This window comes from Lepidothrix coronata, unplaced genomic scaffold (assembly GCF_001604755.1).
Source record: "Lepidothrix coronata isolate B3197 unplaced genomic scaffold, Lepidothrix_coronata-1.0 Scaffold4, whole genome shotgun sequence".
In the NCBI taxonomy this organism is placed as follows: Eukaryota; Metazoa; Chordata; class Aves; order Passeriformes; family Pipridae; genus Lepidothrix; species Lepidothrix coronata.
In genome coordinates this window covers 3,321,564-3,343,443 of record NW_016690184.1, presented here as the reverse complement: position 1 = coordinate 3,343,443, position 21,880 = coordinate 3,321,564, and the positions used below count along the sequence as shown (strand labels likewise).

The following is a 21,880-nucleotide window of genomic DNA, read 5'->3' as shown; positions in this document are numbered from 1 at the left end:
TGAAAGTGTAAACAACACTAACACTGGAATTACCAATACTGGAAATGCGACCTACAGAAAATTGGGATGAATGGGGTAGTTCATTACTCAGCTATTTCTCCAGACTCTCAGCAGACAGCAGCAGAGAGTCTATTGCAGCAGAAATTATTGCATTTGCTATATCCAACACCTAAAAAAAAATCTGGAAATTGAAACTATTATTAACTATAATGTTAATAATCTAGAGAAGATGAAACCTAAAAGTGTGATATGTAAGCACAACCTGAAAAGCATACTTTTCTATACATATATAAATTGTGACTGTGGTAACTATCAGAACCTTCTGGCTGTTTAGTCTATTTTCCTTGGTCTTTTCATGCATACAGATTTTAGTCTCTCTCTCTGTTTTTACATCCATGTGAACAAATATAAGTAAATGTCTTTGTGTATCCAAACATATGTAATAGTCTATGGAAAGGGAGTGCTTTACCTATGACAACAGAAGGAGTCTGCTTTGTAATGCCTATGTGTATTCCTTGGAAAGGTTTGAGTTTAAGCCATGAAAACACTTTTAAATAATCTGTTTTATTCACAAGAACCAACTGAGACCTCACCAGAGAGACTTCTTCTGAGACTACCTGATGAGTAAATCAGTGAGGAATGGAAATTCCTTCCTTACAGGACAGAATCTCCTTGTTCTCAAAGCTCACATCAGGGCCACCAGCTTCCTCAAACCTCTTGGTACATATTCGTTCCTCTGCCTGTCTGAACAGCAGACCCCACCATTCAGAGAATGGCATTGCAGAATTCACATTTTCCTAATCTTCCTGCTCTAATGCTGGTGAAAGCAGCAGCCTTTCATTTGCTCTTTTGGCTTCTTTATATTCAACTGCCTCCAGAGATCTGCCTTCAGAGCCCACCAGGACACATGTCTGTCCAGCCTCCACCTCCTTCCCTTGGCAAGATTAAAACCGCCCCAGCAGCCTGGACCTCCCTCTCTGCTGGGCTCTGCGAGGGACAGGAGGAGCTGTCTGCACCCACTGCTGCACTCTTCTGTGGGACTAATGAGAGGGAAGCAGGGAGTGTGACGATATACACTGTGTATTCACATGAGAGAAGTGAACAAAGCCAGCAGTGAAGATGAAAAGACACTGGTAAGAAAACAAGTGGGATTTAGAGACATCTGTAAATAAGAGATTAGAACAGTTAAAGCTGTCCTTGCCAGCTGCTGTCTTTGTTGTTTGGTTTTATGAAAGCATTATATGAAGGAACTGCCAATAGAAAGAACTTTATTGACATGTTTTATTATAAGGCAAAAATAAAAAGTTCTCATGTAAAGAAATCTTCTTGTCAAGGAAATTGTCAAATCTGTTAGTAAGTCCTTAACTTTTTTTTTTATACATTTATTGTGCATGGCTTGGAGGAGAAATTTAATAACAGAATCTGTCAGAAACTATAGATTCATACTTGAGTTTTCTTTCTGTTCACAGGAAAATTACAGCTTTCTTTTACGTGTGTAGTTTTTTGTGGTCTTTCATCTCAGCAACCATCCAGCACCAATCAAGTAAGGAGACAGAATTTATCCACATTTCATCTTTCTGTAATTTTGAATGTCAGAAGAATGTTCTGTGTTTATCCAAAATTAAAATCCTCTCTTGCTAGCCGTCACACAAAGGGAGAACTGTCTATGTGTATGTATGGATGCATGTATGGAAGGATGCATATGAAAAAGAGGGGGGAAAGCGAGAGCTATGTGTTTGGTTTTAAACTTGCTATAAGATGTATTTTTAAAGTATGGATTAAAATCTGGATATAGGTGGTAGATACAGGACACAAACCTTCCCCTGTCTTTCAGTGCTTCTAGTTGATATTCTTCTGCTACATGTGTCAATAAACTGGTTATACTTTATTTGTTGGGCATAAAATGTAAATGGCTGGATGTCAGCCATATGTCTCATCAAATAATATAGAATGAGGTCTTTTCTATGGTGTAACATGTCAACCTGAATGTTCTCTTTAAGCCTATGTTGTCAGAAGGAAACCCACATTTAGGGTTGAGCCTTTGCAGCACACAAGAGGCTCTCTGTAGGTTAGAAATGCATCTCCTTCCAACTCTCACTCTTCATTCTTCCCTATCCACTTTACTAACATTTTCCAGATTGACTTGATACTGGACTTGTACATGGCTCTTAAACTCTTCAAACAAATGTTTATTTTTCCTTTCTCCTTCCTTAAATTAGGGGAATCAAGCAGGTCTTATGCTCATTACAAGGCTTTTTGACAAATAATGTTCTGAAAAATTAGATGTTTAAATTTAGTTTCCTCAAACAAATTTCTTCTATGTTCTTTTTTGGGTAAATGAAAAAGGTCTATAAGTTCTTCTTGCCTCCACCTTGTATTTCATGAGTGATCAAATGTGGCACAAAGAAAGGTGGGAAGACCTGGAGTACTAGAGAGGCTGGAAAAGTTGCCAACTGTTTCTCAANCATCTGTAGTTGGCATAAACTTTGTTTAAGTTTCCTTGGGACTAGGAGAGTGTTGACTTAGGTAACCGGCATTTTTTTTGCTTAAACCACCAAAAGTTCCAAACCAAAACTTCTTACACAGCAGGACTTCTTATGTTACTACTTCTATTTCTCCACAGTTCTGCAAGAGAAGAATTATTATAACATTCTCATTTAAAGGCTTAAAAAAAGAAATCAAATAATCAATCAAGTTAAATATGGAGCTCTCTAAAAACAGATGCTTATTTTCTTAGACCTCTCACTTCACTGAGTACAGTTTAAATTATTATATACTTGTAAACATTATTATTTATATATTTATTTAATTAATAATAATCATACAGTTACTTCACTTAATTTTCTAAGATGTTCTGAGGAAATGTGCAGGCACATGGTTAATAAATTCATCTTGTTTTGCAGGACTACCAGTCATTCTGGGTGCCAGTCACAGAATTGAGCTCTGCCCAACAATCAGGATTGGTCAAGATGACTTACCAGGCAAGTAGCATCCTGACTTTTTCAGGAAAAAGCTGCTGTTCAGAAAACTTTATCAGGTTATATTCAGCCCTGTGACTGCACAATTCTCTAATTAAATTAAAATGAAAGTTACATTTTGGATATGCATGTTTTTTCTTGTAGGCTTTGACCTGATTTCTCAGTTCCAAATAGAAAAAGCTGCTTCCCAAGGAGTTATCGAGAGAGTAGTGGGCTCCACTTCTCTACAAGTGGCCTATAAATTAGGACCCAATGTAGACTTCAGGATACCAACCAGGTAATGCCTTTGTTGTTTAGCTTTAAAATACAGATATTTTGCAATCTTATTGTTTAAGGGGTAGAACCTCCCACCAGACCTAGATCCCTCCCACTAGATCACCTAATTTGAAAAGCTTTTGAAAGGGGAAAGAGAAATTCAACTTTTTTTTTTTTCATATCCACCACCAGACCAGACTGAATATGTAGCAATGATTTCAGGGACTTCCGCTTTCCTCTGACCAATGACAGTGCTCAGAGTGCCTCCAGATTTGCTGATAGTAAGGGATTCACCTCTAGGAAGTAACATCAAAGTTGCTGATGACTCGAAAAGTGAAAGGGAGGCAAAGAAAAAACAACAGGAGGACAGGGAGAAAAGTTTTCTCAAAACATTGACACAAAGGATCAATCTGATCATGTAAGGATTGCAGAGATGAGGTAGGATAACAGCTGACTGATTCTCTGGCAAGATGTTTTTGTTTGTTTGGATAACTGGTAAATAACCAATTCATGGTCACTTAATCTATAAAAGTTGAAAATTATTATTTAGCATGTCACAGTCAAGTGGTGATAGGAACCAGGATTTAGGAATCTAATTGTGTTTGTGCTTTACAGGCTAGACTTGCTGCTGGTGAAGGAATAGAGACAGTACAGCAGGGTAGAATTGTCTTTGCCAAATTTAGGCAAGTCTGGATTTTGCTTCAGCACCTTATGTAATTAAGAATGCCTTAACTTAGCAATTAACTGGCAAGACCGTTAATGTGACTACTGTTTCAGCTAGGAATAATTGGGGTGGGAAGTGTTTCTGTCTTACTCCAGCTATCACTGACAACTTCTGCTTGCTGCAGTCCTCCTGGCTTCTACCTTCGTAGCCACCAGGTTAAGCTAATTTAGAGCTTAAGTGATTAGTTACATTTTACTCATGACTGCTTTCAATCCCAGACACAAATCAAGGCTGCTAGTGCACGAATGTGAACTCAAACACAGACAGCAAATGGGATCATCATTTCACTAAAAGGTGGAGATTCTCAGATTTTCAACTCATGTTTCTTAGCTCAGAAACAAATTGAGGTATCAAAGCAGTAATGTTTCGTTTTTAAGAAAGGTTAGACATTGCGATAGATGGATCTAGTGAGATGTGTGCTTGATATAAAAAAGTTATCCATGACCAAGCCTATACCAGTTCTGTTGATACACTATGGCATCTGAGCTGACTCCTGCCACTGGACTCGTTGGGCCAGGGAATGGATTAAGGCTTGAGTCCTGACTGTGCTCTAATGCATCAGTCTGCTGTTCCTCTGTCACTGAGCCCGAGCTTGCTGCTCTGCTCCAGTTATTTACAGTGTGCCCCTCTCAGTAAGCTGACTCAGAAGAAGTGAACTTGGCAGTAAGCAGCTGAGGCTAACAGCACAGGAGAGGCACACCGTAGTTGTTTCGAGCAATTTTTTTTAAGACCAGAACCCTCCACACAATCTTTATAATGTGTATGGGTTTTTTTTTTTTGTGTGTGAATTTGGGATATAACCCTGAGCAGCATTATAGGGGTTAGCAAATTATATAGAACATGTCAAGAAGGGTTGAGCCTCTTTAACGGCATGGGCATATCTCTGGTTTTCTCAACCTAGGCATCACAGCAGCCCTGAACTCCTGCATTTCCCTCCAGCCACCCCTCTCTGCCCTTTATTCACAACTAGATTATTTAACGATAAAATAGATATTTCCCGGGGTACCAGCGGGCAGCAGCTGCACCCCACGGCGCCGGGGAGGGAAGGGAGAGGACGAGAGGGTAAAGGAGGGAAAGGGGAGGAGAGGGGAGAGGAGGAGAAGGGCAGAGGAGGGAGGGAACGGAAGGGCAGGACAGGGCAGGGCAGGGCAGAGCCGCCCGCACCACTGCGGAGCTGTCCGTGCCCGCGGTGCTAAAGCCACCATAGCTGTGTCCGGGCGCTCACACGGAGGGTGTCATCCTTCGGTCCCTGCCGCCGGCTCTGTGCGCTCCTGCTGAGCCAAGAGGTGCGGGAGGCAAAACTAGAGTCAGTTTTGAAAAAATGGCCAGCATGGTTTACCCGAGCTGGATGGCTGATACAGCCTAAGAGCTGTAGGAGCACTGGGGAGGGACCCTCAATAAACAGGTTGGCAATTGTAAAATAACTTTTTAGACTAACATATGATGATTATACTGAGGCAGATAAGCCCATGTTACAGTGGCGTGGCAATGAAAGGTCAATTGAATGGGCATGGCTCTCTATATTGATTCAGCCTTTGCTGAAACAACAGCTAATGCCTTGAAAAGCTCACAGAGCTCTCTTAAAATGCTACTGATTTGTAGCTTGGTACTTTTGCTGCTTAGCATTTTTGCCAAGGTGCAGAAGTATATCACACGAACAGAAATGATAGCATACAAGTCTTAACTTAGCTTCTCCCATCATCCAAAGAAATTCTATTGGCCAGTGTTTCTTCTAGCATAAAATCTACTGAAGAATCAATACAGTGTTGTTTGTGTAATAAGTGTGTGTAATAACTTAGTGTGGAACTGCCATTACTCATACCTTTTGTCTCTGGACTTGGTGAACTCATCATTTTTCAATTTGATCTGTGCACATGTTGTAAGTGTCCACCAGTTAGTAAGCACAAAATTAATACTGGTTATTTGGATAATAATTGTGTTTATCTTTAATTGAAAACTTAAAAAAAATATGTTCATGATACATTTCTATGTGTGGGAAAAGGGCTTGTTTTCTTTATGCATTGGAAGAAATCTTAAACCTTCAACTTCACAAATGCAACTGTGACATCACAAGGTCCCTCCTTGATCATCTACACTGTTAAAATAAAAGACCATGGCATGGTTTGGGTGCAGACTAATAAGCACTTCTTAAACAATTCCTGGGCACAGCTCGATGGCTAGTATAGGCCACAGATCATTCCCAACACACAGGTTGCATGTAGTCAATATATTTTGGAAGTAAGCAGGTTTAAACTTTTTCATGCCATCTGAACTTAATATCAGAGAACAGTCCTAGGCCTAGTGAATTTATTTACATGAAGGTAGCCTATGAATCCAGAAATTATACCTCTTTGCCTGAATCCTCATCTCACTGGACAGCAGAGCAACATAAAAATTGAAGCTGCTTTCTCAACAGTGTTTATATTTGAGGTAGTGGTGTACTGTAGGCAACTTTGACAGGTGAGATGACAAACACATTAGGATAAGAAATTATAAAGTGAAAATTGAAATTTTATAAAACTGTATCAGTAAGTTTGGAACATCCAGAGAATTTGGTAGGCTGATTTTCTGGCTTTTTTTTTTCCCTTTGGGAACAATGGTTCTCTGTGAAGTAATACTCCTCAAATGCATATGCCTGAAGGTCTGGCTTTACTTCATCCAGCCACCAAAGTTCTTCAGGTTCTTTTCACTTTACATTACAAGTAAGGTATCCAACACAGATATTGATGATGACATTGAAAAGGAAAAGACAAAATGCAGCTAAGAAGCTAATTAGCTCATAAAAGAAATAATTAGCTCAGAACTGGATGTTTCTGAAGAATAAAGTTCAGCTGAGAGTAATGAGCCCTAACAAATGACTTCTGGCAAATGACTTAGGACAGATGCTTTTTAAAAGTGCTGAGTTAAGTTTTATTTTTATTGCTTGTTCAATGGCTGCCAGGGAGTGCCTGCCAGGTCAGCTGTGATACCAGGCAGAATGAGGAGATGCAGACACAAGTGTCTCCAGATAGAGCAAAGGAACCCCTAACCCAGGGTACATGGTACTGCATCATCATGAGGTTGGCCAGAGCAATTCCTACAGCCACCTCCAGTGAGTTGTGCTAACATTTCTAAAATTCTAAAATTTTAGCAAGGAGTAAGTTAACTCAGTGGGCAACGGAGCTCACCCAAGGAATTAACTCTGAAAGAAACAAATTTAATAAAATAAGCCGTTACTTCGTAGAATTTATATAGGTACATAGTTAACCTTTTAATGTACTCTTCTCCTGATGAATCTTGAAGTCAGAGGGATGGCTCAGGGTTTCCATCACCTAGCCAGATGACTTACCTTGGTTGTATTGATGCCCCGGTAGACTCAGCTTTGAAATCTCAAGGAAATCTTGTAAGCACTCAAACTGCAGGATTAATAAAAGTCTTAGGTATTTATGAAAAAGATTAAAAGAAAATAATAGTGTTTCAGAAGTTCCCCTAGATGAATTACAAATGTTTCAAACTTCCCACTCCCAGGTATTTTAAAAAAAAGAGCAAATATTCAAATATCTGATAAAAAAAATTGATTTGACTTTGTATATGTTTAAAGCAGCTAATAATAGTCTGAGTACACAAGGAAAGCAGGACTAGAATGATTTCTTACAAACTTAAGATACAAAACTAAATAAATAAAAAAAAAAGGTTCTGATGGTTTATATCCCTGGCAATTTTAACTGGATAGGAAATGGGTCAGGAATGAAGCTGGCCTTTGTGCTTGAAATATTTTTCTATATTAATTCTTCCTTTGCTCATTTACTTGAATCTAAATTTATATTTGCTAAATTCCCCCCCATAAATTAGTGAAATTGGAAACATGTATGTTAAAAATAATTTACCAAAATAATTTGAGTGCTTATATAGCTATCAGCTGTTTGATAAGATTACAGAGCCCATTACTCTTCACTTTGCAGTGAGATGGAGGCATAACTTGTCTACAATTGTTTATTTAAATATCATGCTAAATTTGCCATGGACTACAAATATTTACTATTTTAAAATGCTGTCTTCAGAAGGGTTTTGCCTGTATAAGGATTACAGGGTTTGAGAAGAACTGCATTCTGAAATACACTGAAGCCATGAAAGGATCGTTACCGTTGGAGTAACTGAGATGAGAATCTGCCTCTGCTTTGCTTGTAGAATTATAGGTATAAATCTTACACAGTAGCAGGCCCCTGCAGAGTACCTTTCTGGTGATGGGTCATGCTTCATTATGTTGAGTCATGTTACTGAGTCTTTAAAGGCAGCAGTTCTTCTGGTTGATTATTAAAAGGTTTTTAAAATGTAAATAATTATCCATGTTTGTGCACTGAGTTTTTATCTTTATTCCTATATATAAATTTCTTATAATTTAACTTTTTCTTACCACTGTCAGAAGCTCTTACACAACTTCTCTTCTTTGTATATTTCTTGAAAAAGTTAACATATTTCTTTTTTATTTTAATGTCCAAAAAAAAAAGAATAATATCTTGGAAATACAAACTCTATAGCTAAATATGGTGCAAAAAATTCATTTTATACCAATCTGGTATAAAAAATCTTCTAATCAAAAAGTATGTTTACTTACTTTTTTTTTTGGTTTCTTTGATTGTTTTGTTTTGTTAGTTGTTTTGGTGGTTTTTTTTGATAGTATAGTTTTATCAGCTGAGGTGGGATGAAAATGTGTGTGATAGTTTAACCAGTATTGTCATGACAGCAAAACTTATCAGTGCAGTGGAAGAATGAAAACCTCTCCACAGTGGGTCTGGAACTAGTACTGCTTCTTTTAGCTGTGGAGCTCTGTGTATCAGATCCCCAGAAGTCCCTGAACTTAACAGAGAAAGTGGAATGTCACACCAAGGCTATTTTAAAATTACCTAACAATATCGCCTTCAGTGGGGTAGTAGTAAAATCAGCTCTTCTGCAGAACAAACAGGGGATTCAGCAACTGAAGAGATAAATGACTCAGCTGAGCTAAGGTTTTAGCAGTAGAGGAGATTGAAATACTTGTTTAAGAGATATTACAGAGGAAGGACACAAAGGGCTGTAAAAGACATGTCGAACTGGATCAGCAGCTTAGTAAGAGTGAATGTGTGTCTGGATATGGACAGGAAGTATCTTCTTAGAGCAGAAAGAATATATGAGCATGTTGCATAAGCTAGAAGCCTAACACAAGGAGGGATAGGGGACAGTAGTAAACACTGCAAAGTGCTCAGAACAGGGGAAAAGGTACAATGTCCACATATTGACATTTGCATTTGAGATGGTAAGAGCCAATAAAGTAGGTAAAATCGTATCAAACAAAACCAGCTGAGATCGACTACATCATCCACAGTCAACAGAGACACAATTCAGAGCAAACCACAGATTAAAGTTATGGGCAATGAGACCCCTCTTCAACTTTGTATATCTCCACACCTTGTATAATGAGCTAATTTTCCAGCTAAACATTCCACTTTCTTATCTACTAGCTTTCATGTGTATGTAAAGGCTCAAGGGAAAAAGGAGAAACATCAGCAGTGTGGGTAGTTTATTCCTAAGGTGAAGCCACTGCTGCCGCTGCCAGGCTCAACCTGTCCTCGCTGAAATCTGCTGAGGCTGTGCCGCTGTCTGCTGGAATAAAGCTGTACTACAGCTTGGGACATTAACTACAAATTAGGGAGATTGCCTCTGGAATTATTCTTTCTAAATCAGTAGTCATCAAGCATACAGAAAGAGAATTAATGTATTCCATTTTCCTGCTTTTTTTCCTCTTACCCTAAATTCCAAGGTTCACTAATGCTGTCTAAATAGCTGCTAAGACAGGATTGATATGCCAGTCAAATATTATCTTTATTTAAAATGCCTACTTGTCTGAGAAGTTGTTCTAATGAATTTTGGGACAAAATAGCTCTACATATCTTCATACTTAAGAAAATTATTCAAACACAACTTCTTCTTAAATGTGGATAGATGGCAAATACTGTATTGATATCAACAAGATATGACACTACAGTTTTATGATCCATGGAATAGGAAGAGGCATATTTCTTAAATATTCTACTAGATTCAGTGATATATGTGAGATAAAAAATGATGTTACTACTTTGCACAGTGATACAGCTAGTCCTACCTGTGTTTCCAAATCTCACATTATAGGAATTGCAAAAAAATGAGATGTTTTATATGTGGCAAATCTGTCCCTTCCACTTGTAGTCTTGTGGTTGAATGTCACAGGACATAATACATTTTTAGTGTGGGTTCTCACCATGCTTATATTTGTCAATGAATGATTTGTTGAATGATTTCTGTTGAAGAGATAGCTAATACATTAACAAAAGGGTTATTGGCAGGCTGAACAAGAAAATACATTTGCAAAAGACATTCTTATCAAAATCAAATCAGATCTGCACTGACTATCTACCTGGGCAATTATAAAGTCACACTGTGTTGACTGATTTAATATGTCTGATAGCGGGAAATAGGATAATTGTAGGATATACTTTTTAAATCTGAAGTAGGAGTCCATCCATTAAACTTAGAAGGGTTATCATAAACATTGTGCAACGTTGGAAGAACCTGCATTTCTGAATCGGTTCCTTCTACAATTAGCAACAGTAACGACTCAAAAAGACACCCTGTTTTGAGACTCTGCACGCAGAAGAACATTGATACAAGCATGGTTGAAATATGGCTTCATTGAGTAATGGTTTCTCATTACTCTGTGGTGATATGTGGAGCTTTTCAGAACAAATACACAACAATTCTACTGTATTTTTATCCTACACAGTGCTATATATTCCAACGGATTGCCTGACGAATATTCCTTTCTGACTACTTTTCGGATGACTGGGGCCACACTTCAGAAATACTGGACTATTTGGCAGATTCAGGACTTTTCAGGAAAAGAACAAGTTGGAGTGAATCTTAATGGTCAAATGAAAAGTGTTGAGTTTTCTTATAAAGGAGCAGATGGAAGACTACAAACGGCGTCATTTTTGCATTTGCCTTTCTTGTTTGACTCCCAATGGCACAAGCTTATGATAATTGTGGAAGCAAACAGTGTCACACTCTTTATTGACTGTGTTAAAATAGAATCCTTAAGCATAAAACCAAAAGGGAAAATCAGCATTGACGGCTTTGCTGTGCTTGGAAAACTTAAAAATAATCCTGAAATTTCAGTGCCGGTAAGTTCCAAAACCTTCTATTACTGCAAAAAAGTGTTTTACATCAATTTTTTTTTTTTCTTGTGTGGAATGCATCTTCAAATGATTTCTGAAAGCAGAAATGGCAGAAAATAACAACTCCTTGGCAGGTAAGTACTAGCTTTGCTTTTTGAATTTTGCATGCATATATTTATACTGTGTAAATTAAGAGATGACCCAGATTATGTCTATGTCTCAATAATGAAAATTCTCAGACATCCACACTTCTTCCAATGGATTATACTCTGTCTGGATGTACCAGCTGGGCATTCATGTGTGGAGTGTGATCTAGAAGGAAGTTTAAGGACATGGATTTGTGGGCTGTACCTCACACCAAAGAGAGTAAAACATTTATTGAGCAAGAACTGGGACCCCTCTCATATGCATGCACCAACCATCACCTAGAGACAATTAAATGTGTCTCTGGCAGAATAAATATTTTAGATCATTAGTGCAAAGGGATTAGCTCCTGTAAGAGAGATTGATGGAGATCCTTTTTGAGCCACTTAGAAGGAAATAAGAGACCTATGTTTAAACCTCAGTCCTAAATCAGAGATTATAATGAGTACCTTATACTTCAGGAGACTGCCGTAATCATTGTCCCTCCTAGTATGACTGTGTTAATGGTTGCTTCTAATATTTAAGTAGCTCGAGTTTTTTGAAAAAGACTGACCTGGTGTAGATGGTACACTCTTAAAGAAGGTTTTTGTTTATAAATCCTATGAGGGATAAGGGTGGCATTAAAGACTAGATCCAATCCAAGCAAAGGGCCCAGAATAGCTTAGACATAATGCCTACCCATTTCCACAATACCTTCTCCTGGCTAGCTCAGGGCATTCCATTTCCATATCATGGCTGCTGTGAATCCCTTTGTTAGATATTTACCTTTCCCTGTGCATTGTAGTAGACACTTAAGCTCAGTCTAATTGTGGAAATATTTGTGCTTTTCAGCAAAGAAAACTCAATATAAAAACCTCAGGATTTTTTTATTTCATTATCTGATTTAGTTTCTGAGATAAACAATTAATATAAAACACATAAAAATGACATGCCTCTGTAATTTCTGACAGAAAGATATTTGTAGAATCTGAATTTTGCCTTTCAGACATGCATGAAAGTGTTTTCTCAGCTAGTGTTTTTTCAGCCGATGAATTATACTGCACTTCATGCTGAATGATGTGACAAGTTTCTCCTACTGTGGCACTAAATGACATTTAGGACTATTTCTGGATTCACTTTTAGTTTAGAAGAAAATAGTTTCAAAACACAGTTGAAAAAAAACCCCATACAATTTCGCAGAGTTCTGTATATTACCCTCTTCGTTCTCCAAGATTCCTTTTATATCAATAGAGTACTCATTTCAAAACAAGTTGAATGGTAAAAAAGAACCAGCTACTTAATAAATTGTAACCATTTTCCACATCCCTATACTTAAGTTTTGCAACAATTTTGAAATAACAAGAGTGAAGTGAGACATAATTTTAAACTATATTTCATGCTGTTTGCAAAAAAACGTGGATAGAGGTTAATCAGCATTGTGTAAACCTGAAAGGGAAAACATTGCAACAAGAGAGGCATCTCATGTCTCATCACCTCTGTGTGTACAATTACTGTACTGCATTGCACTGAAACCAGTTTTTCTTGAAGAATGCTGACAGAAAGCTTCTCCAGGTGTCTGAAAGGAGCTATTTAGGATGTTGCTATAAATGTGGATTAGCAAATATCAATAGCTGAAAGGTTATACTAATTCTGCTGAAAACAAAAAGTTAGTCTTTGAAAATATCATTCAAAAGTAATGAGCTGGAGCTGATAATGTGCTCATTAGCTGCATATGTATCTTAGCTTTGCTAACTGCTCTGTGATACTGGTGGATGAATGGATGCGTGGGATGATGAAAACATTACACATATTCTATGCATGTTACTAGGATAAAAAAAATCCATGTCAATATTGTTTTCTTCTTTGGAAATATATTTAGATTAAATGCCCAGAAAGCAATAGGTATTAATGTAATAGTTTTACAACAGCTAGTATACATTGCTACAGCAAACCAGGCCCTCAAGTTAGACAAGAGTCATTCCTTTAAAAATGAGGAGGATTCCTTTTGCCTGATTGAAGTAGTAATTAGAAATGACAGCTTACAAATGAAGAGAGAAATGAGGTATTAAGGTCACTTTGTCAAGAACTGGGCTTTTCTCCCTTCCCTATTGGTGCTCTGGGTGACTTTTGGTTATGATTAAAGACTTCAGGAAAAACAGGAGAGGAATTTTAAATTTGACCCCCTTTCCTCTCCAGCCTGTGTTTTGCAGAGACTTGCTCTTTACATCAAGGTATACAAATGAGGAACACTGATTTCCCAAAGCTCTTCAGGCATCTCGTGGGGAAATGAGTCAAGCATTAAGTTCTACTTTATCTATGTTTAAGAATGTACATAATTAGGCACTTGTGTGAAGCTATGTTAACTATAGGACATCTTCAAGAGTGAAAGAACAAAATGGAATTAACTAAATTTTACAATTCACCACTTCTTGCAGAAAATATTTATTTATACTTTTAGCATGTTTCTAGGAAGATTCAGTCATATGTAGTGTATTTTATGGAAAAAATAAAATATTAAAGCCTTAAAACAGGATTATGATGCACACTTTTTGACAAAAAGAATAATGAAGTACTGAAACAAATTGTCAGGGAAGAAAGTTATAGTCAAGCTATATTCTTAAACTGAGTCTGAATGTCTAAAAATATACTTTATTTCAGACAGAACTGTGGGTTTGACATTAGACTCACTAGATTGAATTGCATGGCCTGTACTGTGAAGCCAGAAATGACAATGGTAGTGGTCCAATCTGATATTATAAAAATGTAGATTTAGGAAGACCATATGCTTTGAAATTATGATAAAGAAATTGCATAATCTGATGGACTACTAATTTTAAAATGTCTGTTTATATTGCAGAAAGTTTTGCTTTAACCTGTGCACTTTATTTTTCTTTAAATTGACTAAATGAATCTGTGCTTGGGGATATTCTAGGCTTATCCTTTAACTTGCTTGACTACAGTCAGTATAAACATCTCAACAATCTTGGGTATTTAATATGCTCCAGGTACAATTTCTAATTTACTTCCAGGCATTGTTAAACTATATTACTTCTGATGATATTACACAGACATAGATTGTGTGTTTCCTATTCTTTTTTTCCCAGCATTCCGTGAGTACTCTCTTTATCTTGTAGAAGAGGTCTACTTCTTATAGGTTCACTGTAATACATATAATTTTAAAAGAGATTCTTTATTGCTTGTTGTTGCCATGACTGCCTGGGAGAGCAATAGATATAGTTCCATTAGAAACTCATTAACTTTGAGCCTTTACAAAAATTTACTCCAGGATTTCTGGCATATTTTACAGAGGGCAAATTTTTATACAGGTTTACGGATGCCTTTTATCCTTTTTTTGATAAAAAAAGAAAATAGCTCTTTTTATATAAAAGTAATTCAAATAATCCACTATAAACTCTGAGCAATGTGAGATATAGCATCAATTTAAAACTGAAAGGAACTTACTTCCTAAATCACATGTTTTTTATAGGAAGGTAGGGGAATTAATTTCTTACTGCTCAAAGTATAATTGCTGTGAGATGATATAATTGCCTTAGTTTCTGCGATTTCAGAGGCATTAACATGATTATGTTGTAATAGACACTAAAACTTTGCTAGAAGTGACCCTTGGTCATTATTTGATCAACATTTAATGCTTCTAGGGCATTGAAAAGTTAAGGGCAGCTACATGACTTATATTGTCTAAGAGGAAGTTGCTTATCAATATTTGCTGAACAGGGATTAATTTACACCACAGAACAGATTGTGTTCATGAACTGTAAAAAGTCACGTCTCTGTTTTTTTTTTCACCTTGTGAAATCTCACATCCATAAGGCTGAACCCTTGGCAGTGGAAAGTCAAACAATGGCAGAATTGGCTGTACTGTTCGAAGGTTTTGAAAAAAGATGCAAGAAAAATGAAACTCTAAAACCTATTATAGAGATGTAGAAAAATGGATAAAACTCATTTAAAATAGCTCTAGAATGAGATGTGTTTAAATATATATAGTTTATTTTCAGTCACTTAACAAATGTACAAACAGTTGATAGCAGGCCTCTCTTAGAAGAAACATAGATATCCTTGACAAAAAATTGTAGAAAACTTCCACCCGAAAATTGCTTAGCTGAGTTGTATTTCCCCTGAAGGGATGTCTTCCCCTGAATCATCACCAAGCCAACAATAGCCCAGTGGGGTACAAGGAGCCAGTTCTCCCAGAAGAGACCTACAACTGTGCTCTGAGAGTCATGGTTTTCCTTAAAGCCTACGGTACTGCTAAATGCATCCCTGTGACTAATGCTATACTGAAAATACTACTCTATATATTTAGGTCTCATTTACATCTTACTTAACTTTCACATCTCTCATCTAAAGCACTAATAAGACAACTGAATTATTTAGTTGATACTGAGATGTGAAAAGCTGTGGGCATTTGCAGGCATTTCCATAGAATTGAAGAGGACAAAAGAGCGAACAGACAGACACAGCTAATTTAATTATATCTGTGCTGACCAAGAAATTAAGATGAAACAGAAATCCTGTAGGAAACCTGGAAAATATGTCAGCAATATTGACCCATGGGTCTTAAACATCTGTTGTGGTTTAACCTCAGATAGCAACTCAGCCCAACAGAGCCGCTTGCTCCCTCAACCCCATGGTGAGGTTGGGGAGAGAATTATAAAAGTGAGAAAACTCATGGGTTGAGATAAAGACAGCGTAATAGGTAAAGCCAAAGCCATGCATACAAGCAAAGTAAACCAAGGAATTAATTCACCATTTCCGTGGGCAGGCAGGTTTTCAGCCATCCCCAGGAAAGCAGGGCTTCATCACCCATAACGGTGACTTGGGAAGACAAACACCATCAAAGTACCTCCCCCTCCCTTTTATGAAGATTATCTTCACCAAAAAAAACCCTGCAGAATGTGCTGATGCGTATATTGGCTGCTGGTGGTATGTCTTAAATAATTTTTTTCAGTGTTTACAGATTTTGTACTGTTTTACAAGTTGAAAGCACAACTCTAGACCATTGATTTCAGTAACAGTTGCTACTGATCAGCTTTTTTGCAAAACTGTATCCAATGCTTCCTTTCAGCCGTCCAATTCCCTCCTCCTGGCCCTGCAGAATGTTACCTAATAAGGCTATTTTGATTTAAATAATTTGTCAGCACTATATAAGAATCATGAAGCAAAACCAGGCTCATTCAGTGACATTTGTCTGTCTTTTCCAAAAGCTGTCCTTTCTTTTTTTACCACTTTTCACTCCATTTACTGCCAAACTTACGGTTTCTGCAGAAAGGGAACCATTTCCACAGCCCTGCTCATTTGCTCTCATGAATGAGGGAAGCATTCTAAGAAAAGAAGTGTAGAATGACACAATTTCACATTACATCCACAGAGCGGATGATTTATCAATATTAATATTATTTATTATAACTTTAATTTGATATTAAACAGTCAAATAGAAAAATTAGAAATTCTGTCATTTAAAACCATGTATAACTTAATTTAAATAAGAAATAGATTATTAGTTTAATCATAAATAGTTTATAAACTGCTTTAGAACCAGTTATAGATCTCTTTCCCTCTTCAAGTAAGCTTTGGAGGTGAATAATGTAGAGACTCAGGACTCAGAATCCAGATGTACATATAGGTATCATTTGATCCCATTTTGATATCTTTTTATGAGTCCTTGTCCTCAGACTCCAGATACTCTCTTATTTTTATTATTGTATGGCTGCCTTGTAGTATTAATTAGTATTAGTATATATTCAGTTCTTTTATATGTATATTATGATACTCAATTGGCTATTATTAAGAACTAAGAAAAGTTTGAAAATGAGAAGTGGATAAAGGAGGGAGAGAATTGACTCAGAGATGGTCGTGTCAGATAATAGGTAAAAGAAACAACTGCTTCCATTGTGCTCTAGTCTCAGCACTCTGGAAACTGTGATGACTGCCAAGTAAACAGAACACTAGAGATGTGATAAAGAGGATTTCAGGAGTGGCAGTACTGAAGTGATGAAGGTGAAAGCCGAAAAAAAAGAAAAGCAGCAACTTTTCAATTTTTGGATATGTGGTGTCTTGCAGAGATTTTAAAGGACTTCAGACTCAGAGCATTTACTGGCTCTAGCAGTCAGTAAGCAACTAAGTCAATGTAAGGATGGTGGCCAGTCTGCCTTCTGCATCATTTATGGGTTGGGACTGAAGAGTGCAATTAGATATCCCACAGGGAGCACAGAATGCAGCCAGGAAGCATGAAGACATAATATTGTGCTAGTGACAGTGGGGAGCTACTTTAGCTCGTGGAATAGGAAGAAAGACCTAGAGAGGAAAAGAAATGAGAACTGAAAGCCCCTGGACACTCACTTCTATTTTCTGCTTCTCAGAAAACATAGAACACTCGCATGAAAAAGACTGATTTATGTTGTACAAAGTAAAAACAAAACCAAAACATCTCTTTCTCCCCAACTCCTCAGCCCTCCATAATAAAAAGAAAGGAATAGAAGCCTCGAAGTGTTATCCTCAAACTGAAAAATCTCTGGATAAACCACTCAGTGTTCATAAGCCAGGCTGATACTATGTGTGATGTGAAGGGAAAACAACGCAAGACTTAAAAACTTAGATACAATGAATATGCACCATTTAATATGCTTCTGGTACTTAAGAGTCCATGTGATGCATTATATATCAATGCATATACTTTTGAAGTTTTATGTTTGAGTGACTCCATAACTTTTAGCACAGGGTTTGTTTTTTAATCTATACAGCACATCAAGTAAATTTCAGTTGCAGCTTCTGAGAAGAGGTTTGGCTTAATCCTGTATCATTTTCCAGCAGCAAATACAAGTATTCAAAGGAGACGTGAAATTTTACACAAGTATATTACTCAATTGCAGTCTGTCGCCAGTGTGCCTATAAACCTGCTTTTTGAACTTCTCACACTTGGACCATATTTCCATCCTTGGACCTACCATTCTCCGTGGGCACAACTATCCACTTAGAGGAAAACTTGGACTTCCAACTCAAAGTATTCTGTGATTCTGTGACCATGCAGTGTGAGGAAAAATGCCAGTGTTTATAAGGAATATGTAAAAAATTACACCTGATGAATCTTCCCTTCTCCTTAAATCCCTCGGCTGCTGTTTAAAAGACCTCTGCAGCTAGGGGTTCGGTAATGCACTGCTTCGGGCCCAGCTCTCCCGTACACACCTGTAGCTATTGTCATTGAATACCCACCGTTTGAAACTCGCCGTGGTGTGCCAGTGTTCCTCCCCTTACACCAGCGTGACCCTCTGACCCGAATTAACATGATCTTTATCTCCTTTGCCAGTTCGAGATCCAGTGGATGGTGATTCACTGCGACCCCTTGCGGCCCCAGCGCGAAGGCTGCGGAGAGCTGCCAGCCCGGGTGAGAGACCTGTCCTGCCTTGCCCTGTTCTGTCCTGTCTTGTCCTTCCCTGTCTGCCGCTGCAGCCCACAGGAGCCTCGCTCTTTGTCACGCTTCCTGGCCGGAGATGCTCTTTTTTACCATACCTGCCTGGAATTTGGTGCCTTTAGAAATCCAACCCCCCAGAGCAGCAACAGCGGCCTCATTTTAACCCTTCCGTGACTTGCTTCCTTCCCCGCCCCTCACCTGCTGCTTGGCTGGGACACCGCTGGGCTCTGTGCCTTGCAGGCGGGGGGACTGTCGCGGCCGGCTCTCTGCGGCTGCCCCCGTTCCCGGGGAACCCGCGGGGGACGGCGAGGGTCGATCCCCAAGCAACAGCGGCAGGGCAAAGGGTTAAAGCGCCGCTGGCACTCAGTCCTCCACTTCCCGGCCGCCAGCGTTCCTCCAATCCCCGCGACCCTCCCCAGGGCCGGGCAGCAGCCGGGAGGGGCTGCAGCTGGTTCACCTTTCGCCCGCCCCGGCAGCCACGGGCTGCTCCCTCCATCCATGGCCCGGGCTCTGCGGCGCATCCTGCCCCTGGGGCTCTACCTGCAGGCGCTTTGCCTCTGCTTGGCTCAAGTAAGTTCATTCCGACTTTGACTTTTGTTCTTCTCCCTTGCAGATAAGCCAGACGGTAATCGAGGTAAGTGGGAGGTAAAGGGCGGCGCTCAGGGTTCAGACGCGGAGGGACTGAAGGCCACTCTGCCATACCCTACTGCCGACCCGCGGGGGTGTGTGTGTGTGTGCTACCTGGTGGGCATCGGGCAGGTGCTTGGTGGCATGGCGGGGCTTGAGCTCCTCGTAAAACTACCGCTGGACGGATTATTTCTGGGAAGACTGGTGTGCGGAGGAAAGGTGTCCAGAGCGGTAGCGCTGGGGGGAGCAAGGGGCCACGCTCAGGGCTCGGGCCAGCCTCCTGCTCACAGAGCCCCGTTGTGGGGCCGCGGGCAGAGCTCGCTCCAAAGAAAACAGAGTCCCCCATTATAGGCACGGAGACGTGTAAAAAGCCTTTCCCTGGGTTTCCGCAAGTTGGTGGCGCCTGCCGCCTCCCCTCGGGAGCCTGGGGCTTTGAGAAAGCGCCTCTGTAGATGCTAATGTAATCCTCAGGAACCGGGGGAAGCTGCTGAGCCTCTCAGTGAAATAGGGAAAAGGTTTTTCTAAATTTTCTTTGCTAGCACGAACTCTCAGGAAGACTGTCTCCTTTGTGTTGGCTGAATGAGTAATTAGAGTAGCATAGTGAATTTTGGTGTTTGATTGGCAAAGATCACTTTAATTTCTGTCACCCTGTCATTGCCATGTGGCATTCAGACCCTGCTTGGTGGGAAGCTGAGTCCTCCTCGCCTTGCCCTGGTCCTGCCAGCATTGTGGGGCACAGGAGGGTGGCTGGGCCCAGGGAGTGGGGTTTAGCACCTTCCCCATTCCACTCCTGGGGGAAGTGTTCCTAGTCATGGCAGTGGCAGCCAAAATGGGATATAGGGCCTGTGATATACATGGAGTGAGGACACAGCTCCTCATCACAGCTGTAAGCCCCTGACTAACCTGTAGCCTCTCATTATGCCAGTCTCCCCAGACTGGCTCGGTGGTTTGCCAGGCTCTAATTTCTCTTTTTTTTTTACTCTTTGTCAGAGAGGTCTCCCTGGTCCACCAGGCCCCCCGGGTCCACCAGGGCCACCAGGAGTTCCTGGTATTGATGGCATTGATGTAAGTGTCCTGCCTTGGAAATAGGAAATGCCTCGAGTTGTACCTCTGTTGTCTGTCAGCATTTGACCCCAAGAAGCGTGAATTTGGCTGCATGTACACATAAGAATTGATGGGTTTCATATTCTGTAGTTGACTGGAGTAGGGGAGGAAGTGGCCTTTGAGATTATGTGAAAAATTCAGGATTATTTATTTTATGTAATGAGCATCATATGCTGTAATTATCTGCCTTAGGTGGGGTGTAGGAGTTTTATAAATCTAATCTCAAAAGGGATTATGTAGAATCACTCATGCTGTATCATGATAAGGATTCGTGGCATTATTCCTGATGGGCACTGTTATGCATTTTCTCTTGAGTCCTGCCAGAAGTTTCTGTTAGATTGTAATAGAGGTCATGTGGATTTAATATTAATTTTCTACAATAAGAATCAGTTCAGGATTATTTCTGATAATCTGTAAATTGGTGTTTTTCCTGAAGGACCATAAAAGCTTGCTGTAGTTCTGGCTAATACCTTCCTTTTCATATCTTACTAGGGAGAGAGAGGTCCAAGTGGCCCCCCCGGTCCACCGGTAAGTGATTTCAGCTACTTTGCATTTGCTCCTTTGGGAGAAGAGGTTTTGAGTTTTGTTTGTGTTTCCCTCTCTGAAACATGCTTAACTGTTCATTTAAATCCTGAAGGGTCCAGATGGGGATGCAGGCAAACCAGGATCCCCTGGGTTGCCTGGAGAGCCGGGAGCTGATGTGAGTAAACTTGATTTTCTGGAAATTTATCTTTATTTTTTTTTAAGGAAAAATACTTGAGTTTAGTCTATTTCAAGAGAAGTATGATTTCCTTTCGAGTTCTCTGTCTTCCTCATAGCTGCCACTGACTGCGAGAGGTGCTTGTGGTGGGAGAGGAGCTTCTCCCCAAGCTAAAGACGCCCTTTCAGAGGAGCACAGCTGGGCTGAGCACTGCCAGGGCAGCAGCTGAGAAGAAGCACAAGGGCTGTTGGTGCTGCCACTCTGCTCTGGAGAGGGCACTGGGCAGCAGTGCTGTGGTGGGGAAACATCCTGCTGCCTCTGGAAGCTGCCTCTGGTAGCAGGGCAGAGCAGCAAGGGCATGAGGAGGATCTGCTGATACATCTTCCTGTCTCTGTGGAAAATAATATGGATCAAAGTTTCAACATCATCTAGTGTTGATGGCCTGTTAGGTCGTATCTCTTGAATAAATTTGTGGCAATAAAAAACTTTCAAACAGATTTGGGAAACTCTTCATATTTCTCTCTCTTGAGAGCAGTATTGGAAAGCATTTCTTGCTATGAAACGAGATTGTTGCGTTAGTACTTAGATCTTATGCCAGGAAGTGGGCAAGCTTATGTTTAATTTACATATGTGGAAGTATGCTTTTAACATTTAACACATCAAAAATATAGATTATATACAATAAACTAGCATATTAGAGAGTATTACAAATTATAAAAATGAAAAAACCTAATATCTATTTAAAGTTGCAGTGCTGTTAGAGCTGAAATTTAA

At 39.4% G+C, this 21,880-nt stretch overlaps 1 protein-coding gene across 1 annotated transcript in view; it reads left to right on the top strand.

Annotated features, from left to right (window-relative positions):
- The first annotated feature begins 948 nt into the window (after positions 1-948).
- COL9A1 (collagen type IX alpha 1 chain) overlaps positions 949-21,880 on the top strand; it is a 65,342-nt gene continuing 44,410 nt past the window's right edge. The window contains exons 1-10 of the mRNA XM_017824083.1: positions 949-1,133; positions 1,470-1,543; positions 2,904-2,981; positions 3,123-3,255; positions 10,733-11,129; positions 18,571-18,648; positions 19,289-19,309; positions 20,293-20,367; positions 20,899-20,934; positions 21,044-21,106. Of these exons, the coding sequence (XP_017679572.1) occupies positions 1,120-1,133; positions 1,470-1,543; positions 2,904-2,981; positions 3,123-3,255; positions 10,733-11,129; positions 18,571-18,648; positions 19,289-19,309; positions 20,293-20,367; positions 20,899-20,934; positions 21,044-21,106 (969 nt within the window). The 5' untranslated portion in view covers positions 949-1,119. The remainder of the gene's footprint in view (positions 1,134-1,469; positions 1,544-2,903; positions 2,982-3,122; positions 3,256-10,732; positions 11,130-18,570; positions 18,649-19,288; positions 19,310-20,292; positions 20,368-20,898; positions 20,935-21,043; positions 21,107-21,880) is intronic.